The 22402-nt window shown below is 45.8% G+C and overlaps 1 protein-coding gene across 4 annotated transcripts in view; it reads left to right on the top strand.

Moving 5' to 3' along the window:
• SPTBN1 (spectrin beta, non-erythrocytic 1) overlaps positions 1-22402 on the top strand; it is a 195785-nt gene that overhangs the window by 63673 nt on the left and 109710 nt on the right. The window contains exon 1 of one of the 4 annotated variants that reach the window (XM_059943350.1): positions 20791-21319. The exons of the other annotated variants lie outside the window; for them this stretch is intronic. Within the exon in view, the coding sequence (XP_059799333.1) occupies positions 21211-21319 (109 nt within the window). The 5' untranslated portion in view covers positions 20791-21210. Of the gene's footprint in view, positions 1-20790; positions 21320-22402 lie in introns of those variants that run through there. 4 annotated transcript variants of the gene reach the window in all.

Genomic DNA, 22402 nt, shown 5'->3' with positions numbered 1-22402 from the left:
GGGGAGTGGGGGTTGGGAGGTTACTGCAAAGTTTCAGGTGCACGAGCCCCAGAAATCCATTAGTGACTGAGGCTGCTGTAGGGCTGGAGGTGATCTTCATCTTTCAGGTGGGGCGGGTACCTCATGGATGGGAGCCCCCTGCATAGTGCTGGTATCTGCTCATCATAACTCAGCTCACCGATGGCTTTGGTATGTTGTGGTTCCAACTCTACCTCCTGCCAATCTTTCTCTTTTGACGTATTGCTAAACGACTCAATATCCTGGCCTTCTCTGGTTCAGATCTCTGTGAGGTTGAGTATGGAGTTAGGGCTCTGATTGGCCCGGATAATATTTTTATACCAGGTCATGACCAACTGGTTATTTACAAATGATTACCTTTAAAAGAGTTACCCAGAACATTGGTGAAGAGCAGGAAGTCATATGTATAAAACATACTAGCTGCATTCATCCACGGATTAGAGGGGATTTGGCTGGCAGTCGGAGGCCATGGTTGGCATTTCTAATGCAGAATTGTGGTGTGGTGGGGGAAGGTATTTTATATTAGGACTTTCGGGGAAAAATATTGGTATATCTTGTGTGATCAAGGGAAGAGCTAAGCAGCCAGTCTGAGGGAAAGGCAAAGTGCAGACAGGCCCCGGAACAACAGAAATTGAGGCTTTCCATCTCTCAATCTCTTGATTTTAGCCTCTGTCTCTGCCCCTGCAGGTGGTCTTCCAGGTAGCAGGAGATGTGGTTGCCATGTGCCCCTGGACTTTGCTATCCACCAGTTGCCCCATTTTTCTAGTTCCAGTTGGAAACGTTGGGGCTGTTTGCTAAGGAGGATGTAATTTACGAGGCTTTGGTCACGGGGTGACTCCTGAACGGGTGCACTGTGGTGTAGGGTGTAGAGGGATGTAAGAACACGGTAGCTCTCCCTGGAACCACAGGGAGGTCCTCCTGAAAAAGGGAGTGGGTGCTGGGCAGATGGCAGTATATAACAGTAAATGTTCACGGCATGTTTTCAGATAGATTGATGTCCTTGATTCAGAGGGAACACTATTTTATTAAAATGGCAAGATGATCTTCACCGCTGACAAATAGCTTCCTTAAAACAAAGCAACCAATAACCTTACAGCTTCCTTTAAGATCTTTGAAAACGTAAACAAAGAGAAATGAACATTAGCGTGTCAGTCTTTAGAATATGTCTTATTAGAATAAGCTGTTATTAGAATAAGCTGTTATTTAGAATATGTCTTATTAGAATAAGCTGTTCAGAACCAAAGTTAATTTGTGAATTTGCTTGGTGATTTAGTGACTTAGAAACAGTTTATCCCATTCTTTCTTCTGGGGCCTCAAGGACCAGCACATTCTTAGAGTCTGACAGGTGCCCAGTAATAGAGTGTCATTCCAGATTTTTTAGCAGTATAGTGATGTAAGTACAATATTAGCATGTTCCTTACCGACATGTAATCTGTTTCGGGAAAATAGACTGTATGTATAACAGTCAGTGCATGCGACAGTATTGCACAAAAGTGTTGTGACGCTTCCCCAAAACCTGAATCTTGGTCTCTTCATTTTCTGGTTGATAGAGATGTCCATTTTCCACAATTCTTATCTCTTCTAGAGTCTCATTAGGTAATTTTCAAGGGAAGTTTTGATCTCTTTCTTGCAAACCTGTGAATTTTCAGAACCCTAAGGTAGTGACATAATTGGGTGATGGGCACATGTTACTGGGTGAGGCTGATAAAAATTTTGTCACATAGGTTTAAATTTCTGCAGACTCCTTTGATTTCTTGAACATGTATGTGAAATTGCTTTATTAGCCACATCATTGTGTCTGTAGGCATCGTAAGAAACAGATGGACTGAAGTCAGGGAGATGCTGGGCCATTTGCCAGGTCCCTGGACCCTCCCTGCCTTGCATGTTACTGTTTGGATCACCCTATAAGTCTTCAGCAAACCCAAGCCCTCTCCACTGGCTCCAGCCTGAGCCTTATTAATTTTGTGTGTGTGCTCAAGGTGGATGTATCCATACTTTGTCTCTCTGGCTGACTGCTAAACTCCTCAAAGACAGTGACAATGAGTAATGTTTTTTTTTTTTCGGCATTCCTCACATAAGTCAGAATGCGATTATGTACTTTTACTTGTCAGACTGAAGAACTGATTCATGATCAGAACTACTAAGTATCCCTTCATTTGGGGAAAATTTCTCCCTAGTTTCTGTAATACCATTGAAAAATTAGTTCTATGTATTTAAGAATTTTACATTAAAATATATTATAAAATAATGCCTTGCATTGTATATTGTATGTTACAATGCATGCATTGTTAAAAAAAAAAAAAAAGAAAGAAAGTCCAAACACTACGGAAGTAGACAGTGAATGTTTCCCCTTCCCCAAACCTGTCTCCATCCCTAAAGATAATTCCTTTTAAAAGTTTGATGTATATCTTTTGGGATATTTTCCATGTAAATTATTATAAACAGTAGCAGGACCAGCTGATTGTTAGAATCTGGAGTTTAGTCTTTTCCCCACCAAAGAGGACTGTCTTAGATTTTCGTTCTTGCAGGAGCCGATCTCCTTACTGCATTGTCCCCTGAAGACAGGCTTTTGGAAGTTTGGGGCATTGTTTGGAAGCTGGTACAAACCATTCTACAGTGGATCAGACATCCTTCCATGATGCTGTCAGGGTGGCACCTGCCTCCTTTTGTGCTGCACATGTCTGCCCCTAGGGTTTTATGCTTTTTGGCCAGAAGAGCTAAAGCTAAAGATTTCTTGATTTGTCTTCTCCTCTTTCATGTCACTGCAGTGTTTCTGGACCTCTTCTCTCATTGTCTCTTTGCCTTCCATGTTTCTGGGATACTAGAGGTGCTCAATGGGGGGACATCTTTAAAGAGGCCCTCACTCCTGGGTGGGCCTGCAGTTTGCTTGTGTTCTCCTGTGTCGTCATTAGCCTCAAGTGGGTGCCGGCAGTTGGAGTTTGATAATTTAAGGGTTCATCACAAATTTGTAAATGCTGGCCACAGTTTTCCTCCTGGAATACTGTATTGTGACTTTAAGGACATAGGGAATTTGGCAATTATGGTGGCCACACACGACAGAGAAGGAATTGCTATCATTGTAGTATATGTATGGTTCCTAGAATACTTCCATTTTTCTTCAACAGCCAAAGGCCACTCATCTGTCCCCTAGATTAGGCTCCAAGTGGACTCGAGTGCTGTTGTCATGATGGTTGTTTTCACTGATGTATAATTTAAGCCTTTTCTTCTGTGGTTAACAACAACAGAAACAATCTAGTAACTTTCTGATTGGGGCTAGCGGCCTGTCATTTATCCAGCTTGGGCCCGTGGTCAGTTTTTACCTTTTCTCTAGCCAGGATGTGGGTTTGACAGTTCCATGGATTGATAGTCCTGAAGCTGTGTTATATACTGATGTTGGAAAAATAAGTTTACAGACCACATCTTTTAGCCCTTTGTGTGTCTCTACTGTGAAAATACAAAGTTTTGTACCTGGAACTGGTCGTCCTGCAGAGGATCAGTGTGAACCTCTTGCTTTTGCCCTGAGCCCCTAAACGCACCATCCGTGGAGCTGTCTCCAAGCATTTGAGGGAAGGCCAGTATTAGTAGGGATGCTTGTAAATAATGGAGAGGTATTTAAGACTGCCTTGAGAATTATGGGATGGAGAGGAGGCAAGGCTGGAGAAGGCACTTGATACTAATTTGAAACCCAAAACCCCTGACACTGAATTAACAGGTGTGCTTGTGCTTTCTTTGTGCATTTAATCAGCTGTAATCTTCAGGTGTGCCCACATGTAGGTTTTTTTTTTTTTTTTTTTTTTTAACTCCCTCACATTCAGGGAGCCATTTTAATTGACACACCCAACACCGTTATTATCTGAACTGAATTTTATCATGAACGATGAAGTTTCTATGTTTTTTAAACTGAATGGAGGACTTTAGAGTAATCACATTGATCTAATCTATAACTGACTTAAGATTTTGAAGGAAAAAAATTTGAGCAAAATATCAGTAAGAAATACAGTTTACACGGCAATCTAGTACACACATAAACTTACGTCCAGATCTTCATTGACTTACGATAAGGTTATGTCCTGATAAACCCATCAGCAAGTTGAAAACGTCATAAGTCCAAAAAAATGCATTTAATACACCTAACCTACTCAACACCATAGCTTAGCCTTGCCTACCTTAAACGTGCTCAGAACACTTACATTAGCCTGAATCTAACAAAGCCTATTTTATAATAAAGTGTTGTCTATCTCATGTAATGTATTGTTTGTGCTGTACTAAAAGTGAAAGTGAGAATGGTTCTAAGTGTATTGGTCATTTACCCCTGTGACCGCCTGGTTGACTAGAGCTGCTGCCCAGCATCACGAGACAGTATCATACAGCATATTGCTAGCCCAGGAAAAGATCAAAATTCACAATTCAAAGTATGGTTTCTACTGAACGTGTACTGCTTTTGCAAAATCGAGTTGAACCATCGTAAGGAACTGTCTGTGGGTATGTGTGTGTGTGTGTGTGTGTGTGCACCCACATTTCAATTTCACAAAGTAGTGTTTACGTGTATTTCATGAGATGCTGTGATATTTTTCATTCTATTTTTTTTAAATGCTAGTATCGATCCGCTAATTAGAGTTTATAACCAACAGTGTTGGAAAACCCTGTGATAACAGGTCCATTTGAAAGAACATCTAAGTGGTCTCTCTGTTTTTAAGCTTTATGAATCATGGTTATTAGAGTGATTATTTGATGTTTTTGTTTCATTCATTTATTAGTGAATGAATGAATAAATGAAATCCTTATTGAGCACCTACTATGTACCAGGCAGTGTGATTAACATCAGAAATGCAGTTGACCCTTGAACAATGTGGGGGTTAGTGATGCAGACCCTCTGTGTCAGTGAGAAATCCGAGTACTGTGTAACTTTACAGTTAGCCCTCTGTATCATGGTTCCTCTGTATGTGTGGTTTTGCATCTGCTGGATTCAACCAACCGTGGATCATGTAACACTGTAGTGTAGTATCTACTGTTGAAAAAAATGCACATAGAAGTGGACCTGCACAGTTCAAAACAAACCCACGTTGTTCAAGGGTCAACTGTATAGAGATGGGTTATGAAGTGAAAACAAGCTTGTGGCCAGCAGAAAAGATTTTCAGTTCTTGCAGAGGAGAGGCAATGTCAGTAGATGGAAGGGAGCTACAGGCTGAACAGGTGGTGCCCAGAATGGCACGACCGTGCCCGGCTGTCTTGGGGAGCCACGCAGAAGTGCAGAAGGAGCTAGAGGGAGAACCCTAGAAGTGCACGAGGAGGGCCTCGAATGCCACGCCAAGGAGTTGTCTTTATCCTTAAATTTAGCCTGTGGGTTTCAACACTGAGTTTGGGAGAATTGTTATTTTTAAGTAGAATTGTATTTGCTACCTCAATATGTAAAATGGCAAACTTGGAGCCACTCTGGATGAAACAGAGTGGCCTCACCTGGATTTCTACCCCCAGGGGTCCTGAGCCTGAGAACCATTGGTAGGATGGCACTTGGGTCTCAGCAGGAGCCCTCTGGGGACACCATGGAGAAAGGCCTAGGAGAAAAGCTAGATAGAGGGAAGCCGTTTGGGGAGACTGTCCTGTTTGTCTGGAGGAGATGAGTAGGAGGCCCTGAAACTGGGGCGGTCGCCAAGGGTTTGAGAGAGCAAGGACTTAAACTGTTAATCAGAATCCCTAGGACTTGCTCCCCAGTGGGCTGTGGAGGGGATGGGAAAGGAAGGTGGGAGGAGCATGAGTTTGGTTTTGGTTATATGAAACCTCATGGTAAGTTTTTTCTTCTGGGTTCCAGATGCTTGGGGTATCTTGAGAGCTGTATGGGGTATTTTGGTCACAAATATGCAAGGCAGGCCACTGTTCAGTATTTTGTTTTTGCTCTATCACGTGGCCTCTAGTTTTCAGGATTATACCACGTTTTCCTTAGCTTGCATTTGCCCATATTCTCCCCAGCCTTTGGAAAACACATGGGCCCCGAGCTCTCTCATCTGCCTCTCCGCATGCCCATGTGCGGGTCCTCCTAGGACCTGAGCACCTGGCTATTCCTAGGCTTGGATTCAGGCATCCAGGACCATCCGTCGCAGGGCTGATGCTGAGAAAGGAAGAGTGGCTTTCAAGGCCTGGGGTCTGAGGTTAAATCCCTGCTCTGCTACTTACTAGCTGTAAGGTAGTGGGCAAAGTTACTTCTATAGGATGAGAATCATAATATCCTCCCTGTGGGATTGTTGCGAGAACTTTAATGTGGAAGCTGCCTAGCTCAGCGTCTGCACAAGGTAGGCATGCGTGGGAGGTGCTAATTATAACCTTGCACTAGGAAGATAAATCTTCTGAAGAGAGGTCTCCTCTCTCCTCCTGCAAGGAGGCCTTCCATATTAAGAAATGCTACATTAATACACGGTCGGAAGATCAGAAGTCAAGGTGGAAAAGCAAGAACATTCAAAGGACGCCTGTCTGATGGCCTAAAGATAGTGCCGACCTGTGGCTTTGTTTGCTGTGGTGTTTCGAGGGCATTTGTGATTCCAGGCCTTCTTCTGGGGAGTGGGAAAAGCATTGGAAAAGCCTCCTTTTTAATTAAAAAAAATCCCTAATATGTTCTTTGCATTTGCATCTTCTCTGGCTGCATTTTCCTGTTTTGAGTTTGTACTCAGTGCACATTAAAATAATCGGAACCCTAAACATTCATTGAGAGAATGATTTAGGGGAAAAGTTCCATAAAAACATTTTAAAACTTTTCTTGGAGTGGAGGTTGAGAAATTTATTTATTTTTTTCCCCTGCAAATAACCAAGATTGGAGGGAGGGAGCGATGGAGATGGGATTGGGAGCCCTGTGTTGCTTGGAGGGGGCGGGGGGAGCTCAGTATAGAACATCCAAGTCAAGTAGGCCGGCCCTTGCTGGGAGAGGGTTGATCCTTTATGGGGGTGATTAGGTTTGGTGCTCTTTCCTTCTTGTTGAGACAGCTGTAGTTTGGCATCAGGGGATAATAAAGAAGAAATATTGCTAGATTTTCAGGGGGATTATTTGTAATGCTTAAAATTTGTGTATCACTTTCATCTTGGGGAAGATTGTAAAAATATTACTTAAATATTAAGAGCAGTCTTCAGTAGGGGGCATTAGCCCCCATTTCACAGATTTCAGTCGGAGATTTTCTGAATTAGGTTGTTATTTGCCCCAGCCTTCCTACTTTAGTAGTAATATAAATCAGAGGCCCCTGCGCTCCAGGGCAGTAATTGAAAGCCTCTGATGCCTATCTTTGACCTATCTTCTCTAACTCTCTTGTAAATTGCCCTCCTTCGCATAAGTATTTGTAGGTATCTGAATGCCTTTTAATTCATGAAAAAAAAAATCTTGTACCTCTTCCTACAGTTACTCCATATCAGAGAATTATGAGTAAGACTCTGAGATACCTTGCATAAACTTAGAAGATTAGAACGGCTGGAGGAACAGAAATTAGAGCAAAGTTTTTAGAGTTTTGTTTTTTTTTTTAAGTAATGAATACTCATTTGTGACATCAGTGGTGATTGAGCTTATTTTAAAAACTTTCCCGATAGAGCCAAACATTACCTATGTTTAACAGGAAAGCTGAATCAAGAATCAGATATTTTACAGAGTTCTTTCTTCTGATTGTCACGCGCAAGAGAAATGTGACCAGTTTAAAAAGGGAGGCCTAAGTGACTTATTTTTAAAAAAGTTCAAACATTTATCTGTGTTAAATAGTATACTAAAAAGATATGGTGGTATGAATTACCTTATAAGGTATGGAGGTATAAAATATATCCTAGATATGACTGTTCGTAGGTTGTAGAAACAACTTGAAAAACATTTTTAGAAAAGGGGTATGTTTATATTTAAGGAAGGATGAAATTAAATGAGTGAAGGTATCCTGGGATACCTGGGCACTTTATTTAACGTGCCTACTATTCCATTGCTCTTCTACTGTTACAGGAAAGCCAGGCATTAAAGATGGGCATTATATTCTGGGGAAAACTTTTTTTAGGTCCCAAAGCTTTTTACGGCATTGACAAAAGGGCTTCAGCTGGGAGGCTGTTGTCAGTATTGTTTCTGCAGCCAGGAGATGGAGGTGCAGCTGGGCTTGGCTGGTTGAGACTTTAGAGAAATCGTGCAGCCTCTCTCAGCTTCACTTTCATTTGAAAAACGAGGGACAGGCTGGTTAGGTATTCCAAGGTCCCGTAGGCCTCCGAGGGACAGGCTGGTTAGGTATTCCAAGGTCCCGTAGGCCTCCAGGAGCGTGTGTGGGCTCCTGAGGAGTTAGCAGGCTGCCTTCCTGTGGTTGCCAAGGTGAGTTTTTGGCCTCTTTTCCCAGTGGTTTCTGTGAGATGCAAACTGTGTATAGGGATGATAGCAAACTTTGTCCTTCTCCGGGACATGATAAATGATAAATGCCATGTGACTCTGACTCAAGTCCTAGTCTCCTGTTAATTTTTTGTAAACTTTTTATGTTTGATGAGTCAGAAATGCAGGCTCTTGTAGAGTGTTAACAAGACTTATGATTATAATCACTTCAAACTGCAGGCCCGTCTCCTGTGTCATGATTTTTGCCATTCGCCTTTCCATAATCTTACATAGGCAGGATAGAAGGACACTTTGATCAGTAAGAACTGTGCTCTGTTGCTTCATGAGCCCTTGTTACACTAAAATTATTCTTAACAGAAAACTATGTATGTGCCCACATTAAGAGGATATCAGCAAGTCTGAATATTTCATGAGAGTTGATGGAGTATCACAGAACCTTAGGAGTACAGAAAACTTCTGTGTTAATATCGGCCAAGGTGATCCTGCGCACATGTGGGCCTGCTCGTGGATGCACACACAACACCCACACCCAAATTGTGTAGATGTGTGCATGCCTGCTTAACTATGATGTGTTGCTACTGACTCTTCCTAAACTACCAAAAACTACTACTGCAAATTTATGTTTTGGGGATTCAGTCTCAAAGAGGCTGACTGAAAAAATAGTTTTTGAACAATTTCATGAAGGGTGGACTTGCAGAGATCAGAAGGCCTGACCCTAGGCGTAACTGCAGTACATGGAGGTTACTCTACAGCACTGTGTACACAGACATGAGGCTTGGAGGCAATTTGGAGTCAATAAGTACTTTATTGGGACTTTTGTTGTAAAAAATGAGAGTTGGCAGGATTCCAATACAGTTTTTTTTTTTTCTTAAGAGTTGAAGAGAGGACTTGGAGGGATCAGTGTGTTGGTTGATAGCATTTGAGAACGTTTTGTTTGAGTTTGGAGTCATAGACGCGTAACATGGCCTTAGATCAGCTTTTCTTCCCATACCCAGTAGTGGATTCCCACAGAGTCAGTACCAAAGCTTTTTAATTTCATTTAACTTTATTTTTAATTGTGGTAAAAAACACATAACATAAAATTTACCATGTTAACCATTTTTAAGTGTACAGTTCAATAGTGTTAACTATATCGACATTGTTATGTAGCAAATCTCTAGAACTTTTTCACCTTGCAAAACTGAAACTCAAAACCCATTAAACAACAACTCCCCAATTCCCCGTCCCCCAGCTCCTGGCAACCTCCATTCTACTTTCTGTTTCCTTGAGTTTCACTAATAGATACCCCACGTAAGTGGAATCATACAGTACCCGTCATTTTATGACTGGCTTATTTCATAATGTCCTCATAATGACTTAGCAGAATGTCCTCAAGGTTCATCCATCTTGAAGCATGTAAAAAAGGATTTCCTTTTTTAAGGCTGAATAGTATCCCATTGTATGTATGTACCACATTTTCTTTATCCATCCATTCATTCATTTGTAGACATTTGGATTACTTCCACCTCTTGGCTCTTGTGAATAATGCTGCAGTGAACATGCGTGTGCAAATATCTCTTTGAGATTCTGCTTTCAGTTCTTTTGGATAAGCCCAGAATTGGGTTTGCTGGATCATATGTAATTCTGTTTTTAATTCTTTGAGAAACCATCATACTGTTTTTCACAGCAGCTTCACCATTTTACATTCCCACCAACGGTGCACAAGTGTTCCAATTTCTCCCCATCCTTTACTGAAACTTTTATTGTTATTAAGATAAGATGTAGTGGAAAAAAGATACCATCATGGTCACAATTCGTGGTTTTCCTGGTGGATGGTAATTTAAAAGGGTGATAGAAATGGTAATAAAAAGGTGAGTGGAGAGGTGGTTAGAGGTGAGCATGGCAAGTTTTAGAAAAGAGCTTAGTCTCTCTCTTCTCTCACTTCATTCTTTACCTGTCTTTAAAGTGCTAGTTATAATGAATAGATTCATTCATCAGATGTGTTTTAAAAAATGCCTCCTGAGTAAACTATTCCCTCTGAACATCATAAGAATAACAGAGGACTTCTCTGGTGGCACAGTGGTTAAGAATCCGTCTGCCAATGCAGGAGACACAGGTTCGATCCCTAGTCTGGGGAAGATCCCACATGCCGTGGAGCAACTAAGCCCGTGTGCCATAACTACTGAGCCTGCGCTCTAGAGCCCGTGAGCCACAACTATTGAACCTGTGTGCTGCAACTACTGAGCCCGCATGCTGCAACTACTGAAGCCCACACACCTAGAGCCCGTGCTCTGCAACAAGTGAAGCCACTGCAATGAGAAGCCCGTGCACCGCAACGAAGAGTGGCTCCCGCTTGCTGCATCTAGAGAAAGCCCGTGCACAGCAACGAAGACCCAATGCAGCCAAAAAAAAGAATAATAGAGAAAAATCCAGTGAAGAAAACCAAGAGAAAGGGGGTCTTTGAACAACAGACCTTGGGATTCAGTTTGTTTGGGGCTGACTGTGTGTTTGGGTCTCTGCTGGCCTGGGAGGGTGAGATCAAAGGGGCCAGTACCACAGTCTGGGGCCTCCTTGTCTCTCAGCTGGTACAAGTTGGATGTCAGAGAACACACGGAAAGATGTGGGTCATCTGCCACTTAGTACAAGCCTGTCGGCTCCAACTTGGTGTTGGATCCTGGAAGGGAGGCAGGAGAGGGGATGAGGATGCCCTTTCTCTGATTTCAAGCCCTGGGCCCGCTTCACTGACTGAAAGGCTCAAGAAATGCATGCCACTGCCTTTGTCCTCAGCCCCCGATACCGTCACGTTTTCCCGGGAAATGAAAGAGGCAGCAGGAATTCAGAAGGCCTGCTTTCTGATTGCTGGTGTGCAGTAACTTACTCTGTCTGTGGGCATGCTGCTCTGTGCTTCATTTTCCTTCTCTGTAAATGAGATGGTTGGCTCAGGTGGGTGAATTTTGAAAAGGACCTTCTTGACACCTGTTCAGAGTTCTAGCTCTCATCTCCTTGTGGAGGATTAAGGTATGGATGGGGGGTGTGTTAATAAGGTGGAACAGGCCCTGCGGTTTACCATACGGTGTCAAGTGTCTCACAGAGCCCTTGCTCTGTTCAGGCTTCTGTTCTGTGTGCAGGCTTCTGAAATGCCTAAGTCGCTTTTGAACAGTTGTTTCTTAGAGGATACTGGGCTAGGTGTGGAGTGAAGGTTATGTAGGACTTGGATCTGTCCTAAAACAGATCATGATGTATTTCCAAGAGCATTATATCCAGAGAACCCTGGAGATTTTCTATTTTATATCTCTTCATTTTTAGGGAGAGCATTGTGAGAAGCCAAGGGCCGGGCTCTGGATCAGCAAGGCCAGTCAGTGTCAGAAGTTGAGACTGGAGTCCACTTTTCACTTCTCTTGAGTCTGTAACGGGTGCATTCTCCATTATTTTAATTAGGTAGATAAGACTGGTGCCCAAGAAGAGATAAGCAATACTCTAAGGCAGCACACAAAAGGTGCCAGACGATGCAGGGCTGACAGTATGGGTATAGGGTTTCTGAAAAGGAGCAATCATTCCAGCTGGGATAATCTGGGAAGCCTTCCTTGAGGAGGGAAGTTTTGAGTTGGGCTTGAAGGATGGGTGGACTTTAGACGGAGAGGGAGAGGAGAGGGGAGCGCCAGGACAGGAGCAGAGGCGTGGAGATGAGAAAGCCCGAGACAGGCTGGGGCAGAGAGACAGGAAGGAGGAGGGGACGAGGACTGACATTTATTGAGCATCTGTCTGGCGTCAGGCACAGTGTCTGGCCCTTCACCTGTGTCATCTCAGCATGCTGAGTGGGGGAATGACATCCTCATCAAGCGCTCATTTGAGGACGTCACTTTCTCCCCTCCCCATCTGTACTTGGGACCTGTCCTCCTTAGAGTAAAAGTCAGTTACACTTTGATCTGGTGGGAAAGTACCTGGTTTCAAATGGGGAGAAAAAGAAAACGGGGAAGGATTGTCAGGTTCTGTAAAGAAGGTCTCTGAGGCTGTTGATAGTATTTCATTCTTCTACTGTAAGCCTGGAGCCTGCCTCCCAGTTAATGGCAGCTGGCGGGCCTTGGCGCTCCTGAGTGACTGGGCTGACCATGAATTATTCAGGGCCTGTACCCAACGAGTGGCTGCCTGGCCAAGCCCTGTGGGAAGGAGACTGTGCTATGTCATTGAGGGACCAGCAGAGGCTCAGGTGCAGAGGATGAAGAAATGACGGCACCCTTAAAATATTTCACGCTTTAACATGCCAGGGCTGCATGCTCTGTTCCGTGGCCCTGCAGCTGGGTAATCGGGGCCTGTTTTTCAGAGTGAGAAATCACGTCCCCCACTCCCAATTAATAAGTGCAGTAACCTACACACTCGTGTTAGCATGGCACATGTTGTCAGGGATTTGGTGAGAAGCCACATTAAAATTGCAGATAGGATGGTATGGCAACAGAGAGCATTCGGGTGGAAGGAACCCCACTCTGCTCTGTTCTTTTCTCAGCCAAGGAGAAGAATGCTGTCGTTGATCCATTCAGAGTGGTACTCACACCAACTCTCACCAACCTCACTCGTCATGCATTACCACATCTTTGCATTTGTGTGTACATGCCTGTGTGCGTTTGTGTGTCCTGTTTCCTCCTCTGGGCCGAAGGTGCCTGCAGAGAAGAAATCACTTCTCAATGACGCTGTGGGTCCCTCAGATGGCCTGAGCTGAGAACACGGTAGGGCTGAGAGCTTGTTGGATGGGTTGGCTTTTGCTCTGTGCAAACCAGGAGCGGCGGGGCCTGTGTCTTGATGATGAGGTTTGTATCCCCTCACTCCCTTCCTTTTCTTCCTTTCCTCTCCAGGTGCCTGTTCAACCTGCTCTTTTCACCCTATCTCATTACAGCCAGTCTGTGTTAAGCTCCTGGAAAAGATAACCTGGGTGTGGATACCTGTGGGCAGGGTCCAAAGGCCTATTTTCACAAAGAATAGATTTGTATTTTCTCTTTTCCCATTTCTTTCCCAAGAGCCGGTAGCTGTTGCTACCAGGAAACAGCGTCTTGTCACTGTTCCATCTGCCCCTTTGTAAAACGCTGGCCCGATGGCTCTGAATACCTGTGTGTGTCAGCCTTTTCCCTCCAAGTTGGAGGTGGGGAGCAGAATCAAAAATCCTGGGCAAGAGCAGACCTGGCCCCAACTGCATTCCTCAGATGTTCTTTCCTGTGAACCATTCTACCTGCGTGGAGGAGCCCAGTCTTGGCTCTGGCTGGTGTTACATATTCACAGGCATAGCAACACCTGTTTGCCAAAGGTGGGGCCTCTGGACTGGAGCATTTCTTTTGCTGGTGAAGCTTTGCATGTGCAGATAACAGATGAGATAAGAATCCAGGATAAGGTTTGGCTGGGGTAGAAGATTCAATAAACTGCATTCCTTCCTTGCCCCGGGGCCTTGGGTGCTGGTTACTGAGTGTAACTTGCCATTTTTTCTCCTTCTCAGCAGAGATGTCAGTGCTTTGTATTCAGTTCTGCTGTGACCAGTGGAACAAGAAACAGGAAAAGGATATGAATAAAAATTAGATTTGCCCTGGTATTTCAGCCATAAAACTATATGATTTTGTGGGAGGGGTGAGTGTGTGTGTGTGTGTGTGTGTGTGTGTGTGTGTATAAAAAGGGAGAGAGATCCATTTGTCCATCCATCCATATCCTCCAAGGCACAGAGATAGCAATTGTTGTGGATGGAAATACCTTTAGCCTTCCCTTTAACCTTTGTTCTACTTACTCTGAGTCCCGAAGTATCAAATCTGATAGCCCCACCTCAAACAAACATTGGCCTTGGTAAAAACATAGGCCTTTTATAACTTGTTTCATAGTGAGTATTGTGTTCTTACTATCTCTGCGATATTGCTACTTTTATGACTATAAAATACGATTTTGAATATGCCTTTCCCAGTGCATAATGGGGTGAGTTAAAGAGAGGGAATGGGGTTTGTGAGTACTTCCCAGGTGGAGGACTGGTCCTGCTATTCCGAACTGTCCTTGTCCCAAAATCCAAAGGGGTTCCCAGCCTGAGGACAGTGATTCCGCGTGGAACCTATCACATCCTCCAGCTGGTAGCCGCCTTGGTGAAGAGGTGGGGCAGAATTAGTTTTTGAGATTTCCTCTATGAGAAGTTTAAAGACTAGTAATCATAGCTGCTGTGATGGTGCTAAAATCTTTCTAAACATTTAACTCAATTATAGAAAAACTCTTTGAGGTTGGTTGCATTATTGGGCCAGTTTTTCAGGCTCAGAATCACAAAGTTAGAAAGTGGCAGAGCCAGCTTCCTAGATTCCAAGTCTGTTTTTAACCACCTTTCCTCCTCTAGCTTTGCATTTCCAAACCCTGACCCAAACACTCAGTGGGCAGTGCTCTAGGGGTAAATATGGGGGTGGTCTCAGCCCTGATCTATGAGTCCTGTGGGTTGCGAGGGGAGGGGAAGTGCTGCCGACTGCTTCCAGCCGCCCAGGCTGTAGGCCCTGAGAACGGAGACATTCTGGAGGGCTTGGCAGGCACAGAAATGCCAGTGTCACAGATGTGCCTGCCAGTGGGACTTGGTGAAAATTGTTCTTTGGGGTGGGAAAAGGAGGTTTCAGATAATTTTTTTGTTTTCTGGTTTTGGCTGGATTTCATGGTTGTGTGCTTGGTTGGTTGGTTGAGTTTTCTGGTAAGTGGGGCCGTTTCCATTGAAAAAGGGATGGGTTCTAAGAGAAGGTGCATCCTGAGGCAGGCTTTGGGGAGTAAGGCCAGCAGTAACTAGGTAGTTATCGGGTGGGCGGCTCTCCAGGCATTATATAGTAGAAGTAGAAGGAGAATGGTCACAGTTAAGGTTCAAGACTGGGGGAGGTGGGCAGGAGGCTCCTGGAGGAGGGAATGGGTGGGCCAGAGAGGTAAGACAGAAGGAAAATTGGGGAGACGAGACAGAAAGATAAGTTTCAGCTGCAGGGAGCATAAACGTAGCAGTATGGTTTGGAGCCCGCTTGTCTATTTGGCCACATGCGTGGAAGAGGATTATTTTAGTAGTAGTATTTTGGTTTCCTATAAAGAAAGGCTCAGGAGAAATTGGCTGTGGTCGTCCAGCTGTCAAGGGATTTGACCGCGATGCACACGAAAGGCAGATGTGGAAACAGCAGTAGAAAGCGGCAGAGAATTTGGCAAGATAGTTTGTATGTGAAACCTTGTTGTTTCACTCCCTGTTCCTACCACTTCTTTCCCAGCTCTTTGGGTTGGCTTTTCAAGTCCTTGAATGTGTACAAATCCCATCACATCTTAGCATTTTGGCCATCCTCTCCCAGACATTTCAATCTTGATGATGTTTAGATGTTCAGGAAATGAACACCCCACGGTTTACCCTCTCAAGCTTGCTGTAATGCAGGAAAAGCAATATTTTTTTTTTTTTCTTTTGACCTCCCAGACTACATAAAGCCTCTTGGAACAAACAGAGGTTTAATCTCACTCCCTTAGTGTTCCCCTTCACGTGCTACATGCTAAATCATACAGAATCTTAGTTATAGGTCCACCAAGTATGAGAAAAGGAATAAAACAAGACCAGACAAAACCCATTCACAACAAGGGAACCCTCCAAGTAAGGAGCAACTTCTTTGTGAACCAGCAGAGAATGTGCCTGATCCTGACCCAAACTAAGTGTTGTCTAGGTTCGTGTGGAGGCTTGCTTGGGTTTTAGGTTTACCTTGAACCATTTATTGAGTCTTAGGGTTTTCTGAAAAGCGTAGACACCATTTGTAAGCTGATATTATACTCTGAGTACACAGGAGAAACATTGCTAGACCGGCAGTTCTGCCGTCCAGGTGTGGCTCTGCCTCAGCAGCTGTGCAGCCTGGGGCAAGACACTGTATCTCTCTGAACCTCGGTTGCCTTGTCTGCAAAATGGACACAGTACCTACCTCACTTGAGAAAATGTATATGAAAGCTACAGGGTGCTGTAATAATGTGATGTTGTTGTTATTATGGCTGTTCAGTTTATGTGGAGATTGCACTCAAATCACTCATACGTTTAGAACCAGAAGGAGTTTTTATGACCATAGATTCCAACCTTTTGGATTTGTGGGCGAGGATTGCAAGGCCCAGGGAGGTAAGGCACCTGTGCGATTACTTAGCTCCTTGGTGGCCCTCAGGAGTTGGGGTGAGCCTGAGAATCTGACTGTGGTCTTGAGTCTTTCCACCACACCACAGCACTTCTGATTTGTGCCGTCTACAGATAACCATAGTGACTTGGCTTTGCCTTTCTGGCATCACAAGGATAGCAGATACATGTTACTTGGGCTTCAGTTGCTTCAGTCCCATAGCTGACTTGACCAGTCAATCGTGGCCATCTTTCATTACGCCTTGGAATCTTTTTCTTTTTTTTTTTTGGCTGTGTCGTGCGGCTTGTGGAATCTTAGTTCCCTGACCAGGGATTGAACCCGCGCCCTTGTCAGTGAGAGCACCAAGTCCTAACCACTGGATTGCCAGGGAATTCTCATGCCTTGGAATCTTGATGCAGCTTGAAGGCAGGCACAACCACTTAGCAGGGTTGGCCACATGTGTTGATATCCTTGGCGTTGGGGAGGGACAGTAATTTTTCAGATTAGATAAGATTGAGGGGAGAGGCCGAGATGTCAGGGTCTGTTTCTGGGGGAAGCTTGACTGTTGAGCATTCTGAACCCCGCCCCCCGCATTAATGTTCCCATTCACACGCTGTGTGTTTCTGTCATAGGTGTCTTCAGGATTCTTTTTCTCAGATCACTAGAAATAAAACTGTGACTCGGACCCCTAGCCTCTTGCTTTATTGAGTTAGAGCTGGGCAAGCTCCTTTAAATTCCTACTTTCCTCCTCAGAACGTCTCCGTCCTTGCCCGCCTGCCTCTGAAGGTTAGTGGGCCTCCTCTTGGCTGAGGCTGCCTGTGCCACCCACACCGGTGAGCCATTGCCCACCAGCCTTTTCCTGCCCGTGCCACCTTGGGGCTGAAGCCTGTGCGCGGAGGACATGCCAGCTCGGCCCGCCCCAGAACCCTTCCCTGGTCCTGTAGCTCCCTTCCCTCATCTTGCCTTCACCACCTCTACCTTCTTGTCCTCCATCTTCTGTTTTCTCGTTCTCCAACTCCCTGTGACCTCACTTCAGCTTGTATTATCCCTGTGACCTCCTAATTCACACACTGGATCACCTGTTCTCTGTTCCCTGTTCTTTCTGCAGCACGTGCTGCCATCCGTCTACCACCTTTCCTGCTTGAATGAATATCTCTCCCCTCTCTAGAACTTTCATTCTATGAATCCCTTGGTATCTCCACTGTTGTTTCTCCTTCCTCCCAGATGCTGGCCTTCCCCAGGGCTCTCTGCTCGGCCGCTTGCCTCTTACATCCCTTCCTGGACTTCAGCCCACTGCAGTCTCAACTCTCAGTCTGTGCACGGGTTGTATCTTCAGCCTTGAGCTCTGTTTCCACGTCCCTGACTGCTTCTAGACATGTCACCCTGTGGAGTTGCAGCCTGTCTGGAAGAAAATGTTCATTCCCCCCCTGTACCCCACAGCCAGCTCTAAAAACCCCAGAGTCTGAAGTTCACCCCTAGCCTTTGAACCTCCCAAAGACTTTGAAGTCCCATAGGACTTGAATTGGTTACCAAAGTCCTATGGATTAACTCTTGCATCATCCCATTCCTTTCTGCTCCTGTTGCTGTACCCTGACTAGCCCTTTGACCTGGACAACTGCAGTGACCACCTTGCTGCCTTTAATGTCTCTCTCCTTTCAACCCATTCTAATCTACCACTGCCAGATTAATCGTCCCTAGAGCCCAACCCAGAACCCGTCCTCCTCTGGCTCAAAAATCTCCAGTGGCTCCAAGCCTGCCTCCCTTGGCTTTCCTCCTGCCTGACCCTAGTTCCTTATGTTTCAGTCAAATGGTAGCACCCGCTGGTGCTGTTCCCCCGACAGTCCAGTTGGTGCCTTTACTTGGGCTGCTTTCCCCCAACTAGGAGAAGAGCTTCCCCCTCATCCCAGCCTGTTGATAGTCTACCTGTGCTTCAAGATCTGGTCAAATGCCAGTCCCTCCTGGAGTTGTTCTTCCTGCCTTCGTATGCAGATGTGACCTCCTTGTCCACTGAACTCTTGCAGCTCCCCTACCTACTCCTCACTCTGTTCTGGTTTTGGACTATTGGCGTATCTGTCCCATCTCCTTTGGCTACCATCTCTCCCAGTTATCTTTGACTCCTCCAAAACACCAGGCAGTGTGCCCTGCGTATAGTTGGCATCCAGGAAATACTGCGTGGAATAAAGAATGAGTGCTCTGGCCTTCCTTTACCTCCTCCCGCTGCTGAGGTGGAGGTGGTCACGTGAGCCATTAGGGTTGGGTCCTCTTCTTCCCTGGTCCCATCACACCACAGCATTCCCACATCTTACCCCCTGCCCCTGTGGGGCTATTAAACCCTTTCCTAGCCTCAAAACCTTTCTTTCTAATATTTACATGTGTCCACTTCACCTGGCTTGTTCTAAGTCTGCTCTTGAGGATCCAGTGTGGCTACACGAGCCCCAGCCTCTCCCTCCATCACATCGCATGTAACCTGGCGAATTAGAAAGCTTACTTTACCTACTTCCCTGTACCAGAGGGAACTAAAAGGGAGACTTAGAGTGGTGACTCATACTCTGTTCACTAAGTGGCTTAAAGATTAAAAATGTGTTGTAAATTGTCAAGCACTTTGCAGTCTCATTTTGTGTGCCCATAGCTAGACACTTAGAGACTTACCATATCACCAGTATATTTAATAGTGAAGAGGGGCCTGTTAAAAAGATCTCAAATGAGAAAATTCTCCATTCTCCTCTTTGTAGCCTTGATGTGATACGTGGGGGAAAAATCAAGAAGAGGTGCATTTTGCAAAACATACTTCTAATTTTGAATAGTATGACCATTTTTAGGGCATTTTCACATCATCCCCTCAGTAATCTTGTAGGTAGGCATTAATTATCCCTTTCTGACAGCAGAGGTTTAGAAAGAATCCAGGGTTTCTTCTAAGGTCATAAGTGATTAAGAGGCTTGGCCAGGACTAGAAACTCAGGTCTTGGGAATCCTAGTCAAGTGCTTCTTCCAAGACCCTGCATTTTGCCACCTTGCTGTCAGTGTTTTGAATTGCAGTAGAGGGGCTTTAGAAAATGCACTACATCTTGGATGTGGAGAAATATCTTCGAATCCTGGGCCTGGCTTTAGAAAGCTCAAGGTTGACACTGGATGCATTAAAAACCCAGCAGTGTGGATGGAAGGAGTGGGGTTGTTCTGAGTTGAGCAGTTAGCTAGACTCTGGGTTTGTTTTAACTTTAGCCCTGAACAGGATGCAGTTGCTTGAATTACAAGTGCCCTGGGGACTAAAGTAAACCTGTGGTGGAGGCCCATCTCTTCAGGGCAGATTGGAATCCCTTAGGAATGAAATTACCTTCTTCAGTGAGTATGGCTGCAAGGCTACACGCTTGAAACGCTAAATTTGTAATTTGTTGTCTGCCTGTAGTTACTGAGAAAGGGGATTGGTGGGTGGGTGGGTAACTAGGGTCAGTTATTTCCCAAGAACACATTTTGATCACTGATACTGCCTATGTAGAGGATTTTGGTTTTGGTTGAGACTGGTGGGAGAAGTTAGCAAGGAGAGTTTTAAATTTTTGAAGAACTCAGAAGTTTAAAGGCTTTGTTTTACAAATCACAGTAGATTTCAGGGTGATTTCTTTTATCTCCTCATTGGTTCCTAAAATCATCCAGGTCAGGGATCCTGGAGGTGTTTACCTGTGTACCTTTCTCCCACAATGCCTTGCAAGTCGGTGCTCCCATAAAGCTTGCATTGAGTTACTGTTATAGGGCCGGTGTTATCCCGGAGAACCTACGCTTAACGTCTCGTACTGGCAGCGGCGGGTCTGCTGAGAAGATCCTTCCGTGAGCCTGAACTTACACGCTCCCCCCCCCGCCCCCCTCGCTGTGGCCTTGCCCAACGCCCAGAGGGACTTTTACTTTGACCCGCTGGCACGGCCGGGCCGCCTCCGCGTGGTCGGCGCCCGCGCGGTGAGGACGCTGAGCGCCCAGGTGCGCGGCCCGCATGGCTGCGTGAGCTCCTGAAGCTAAATAGTGTAGGAGCCGCCCCGGCCGGGGACCTGCGGGGCGCCTTACCCTACCGGGCCGCCTCCTTTTCATGAGATAGTAATCGGAGACTTTTCCGTTACGTGAGGCTCTCAACAAAAGATTGTAATTCCAGCAGCTTTGCTTTGGGAAGGTACCACCGCTGCAGGCGCGTCCTGGGCCCGACCCGGGGGTCGGCGGCTCCGCGGCGGCCGTTGGGTGGGGGCCGCGGCCGGCCGGCCTCCCCCGCGCCCCTCGTGGTACAGCCTGCGTTTCCTCTACAATGCAGTTATGCTAATCAGGTGACATCACCACCCAGCGCACGGCGAGTGGCTCCTGATTAAATTACAAACCGGCGGCCGCCAAGGGCAGCCGGGAGGAGGTGTGTGCGCTGTGCCCGAGAGCTCCCGGGCTCGGCGACCGAGGCGTGTTTAGGGTTGGCCGTATTTTTAAAAAATTTTAAGAAGGACTTGCGCCTCCCTCCCTCCGTCCTCCCGCCCCTCTTCGGTAATTTATTTCAAGCCTAGAGCCAAGGGCCACAAAAGGAAGGAAAGCCACAAGGAATTAGATGCGTGAGTGGCCTAAGGTGGACTCTCCTGCGGCCAACTTCCTATCAGATCTGCCTGCTGGACTTTCACACCGGGATGGGGCTTGCCTAAGGTCCAGCCCTTTTAGCCGGGGCCGGGAGCCAAGCGTTGCGGAAGCTGCTGTGTGTTGGATGGGGGTAGGAAGGGGCCGGAGCGGGATTTCCACCGTGCAGCCCGCCGGGGCGTTACGCTAGGCATAATGGAATTGCAGAGGACGTCAAGCATCTCCGGGCCGCTGTCGCCGGCTTACACGGGGCAGGTGCCTTACAACTACAACCAGCTGGAAGGGAGATTCAAGCAGCTACAAGGTAAACTCCCGTCTCAAAGGCCGGGCCTGCCCGGGGGCCGTGCTGCCTCCAGGGGTTCTGAGGGTTTATTTGTGCCATATGGTACGTGACCCTAATGAAGACCGGCGGCCGCGCGCCTGGCCCCAAAGCCTCTGGTTGGCTGCGAGCACCCCATTCACTACTTAAAGGAGACACTTTCTCACTCTTTACTCCAGAAAAGCCACCATTTGGAGTCTTTCTCTCCAGTTTCCCTTGGGCTCTCTTGGTTGTCAGGTATCTGCTGCCCACTGCCCACACATTTTCTTTCTTTTTAGCTGTCTTTGCATTTTAGTAGATCAATGATAATAGACCTATTAGTATGCAAGTATTTGATTCCGGGTCGCCTCCGTCTCCCGGCCCCCAGCCTTTTACCTCTGGGAAGCCTAAAGGTGTAAAGTGCACTGCTGGACACCCTGTAGGACAATAGCAAAGGGAAGGAGGGAGTGGTCTTTTTGTTCCTAAGACTTGGGTAAATTACAGTTTTGATTCCGAAGCTTCATTTTAACTCTTTTGATGTATTGTGTTGGGATAGAGCCTTGCCATCAATTTAGTGAGCTATGTAATTTATAATGAAAACCAGTTATTGTCATTCCAGTGCTATTGGGTTAGATTAGTTGGATCAATTACAGGTTTCTTGGAGTCTGTATTAATCTCAAACAGTTGAATGAATCTAATATTTTTATGGAGAGCATTGTGTGGGGTGATGGGTCTGCTGCCTGCGGCCGAAGTGGCCCCTGCAGCCCCCTTGGCTGTCCCTGCCCAGCCAGCAGGCCTGGCCGGTGGTGTCTCGGAGCTTATACATGAAAAACGATTTGTAACTGAAAACAGAACTCCTTCCGTTAGGAAGCCTCTGGAATCGGTAATAGGCTGGGAATGATTCTAGTGCTGTGAAAAAGTAGCCTTTGCAGACGGTGTATGTTTCTTATTTTAACTCTTCTTGGTGCCTCAAATGTGGATCCTGGGAGGAGGAGGAGGAGGAAGGAAGGAAGCAGCTCAGTCTTAGAATGTTTTCACTGGGGAGAGGGGGAGGCTATATTTCATTCACAGGTTTATTTGTCTTGTGAA

Source organism: Balaenoptera ricei, chromosome 13, assembly GCF_028023285.1.
Source record: "Balaenoptera ricei isolate mBalRic1 chromosome 13, mBalRic1.hap2, whole genome shotgun sequence".
Taxonomy (NCBI): domain Eukaryota; kingdom Metazoa; phylum Chordata; class Mammalia; order Artiodactyla; family Balaenopteridae; genus Balaenoptera; species Balaenoptera ricei.
Note: the sequence above shows the minus strand (reverse complement) of the source record. Positions and strands in the feature narration are given on the sequence as shown.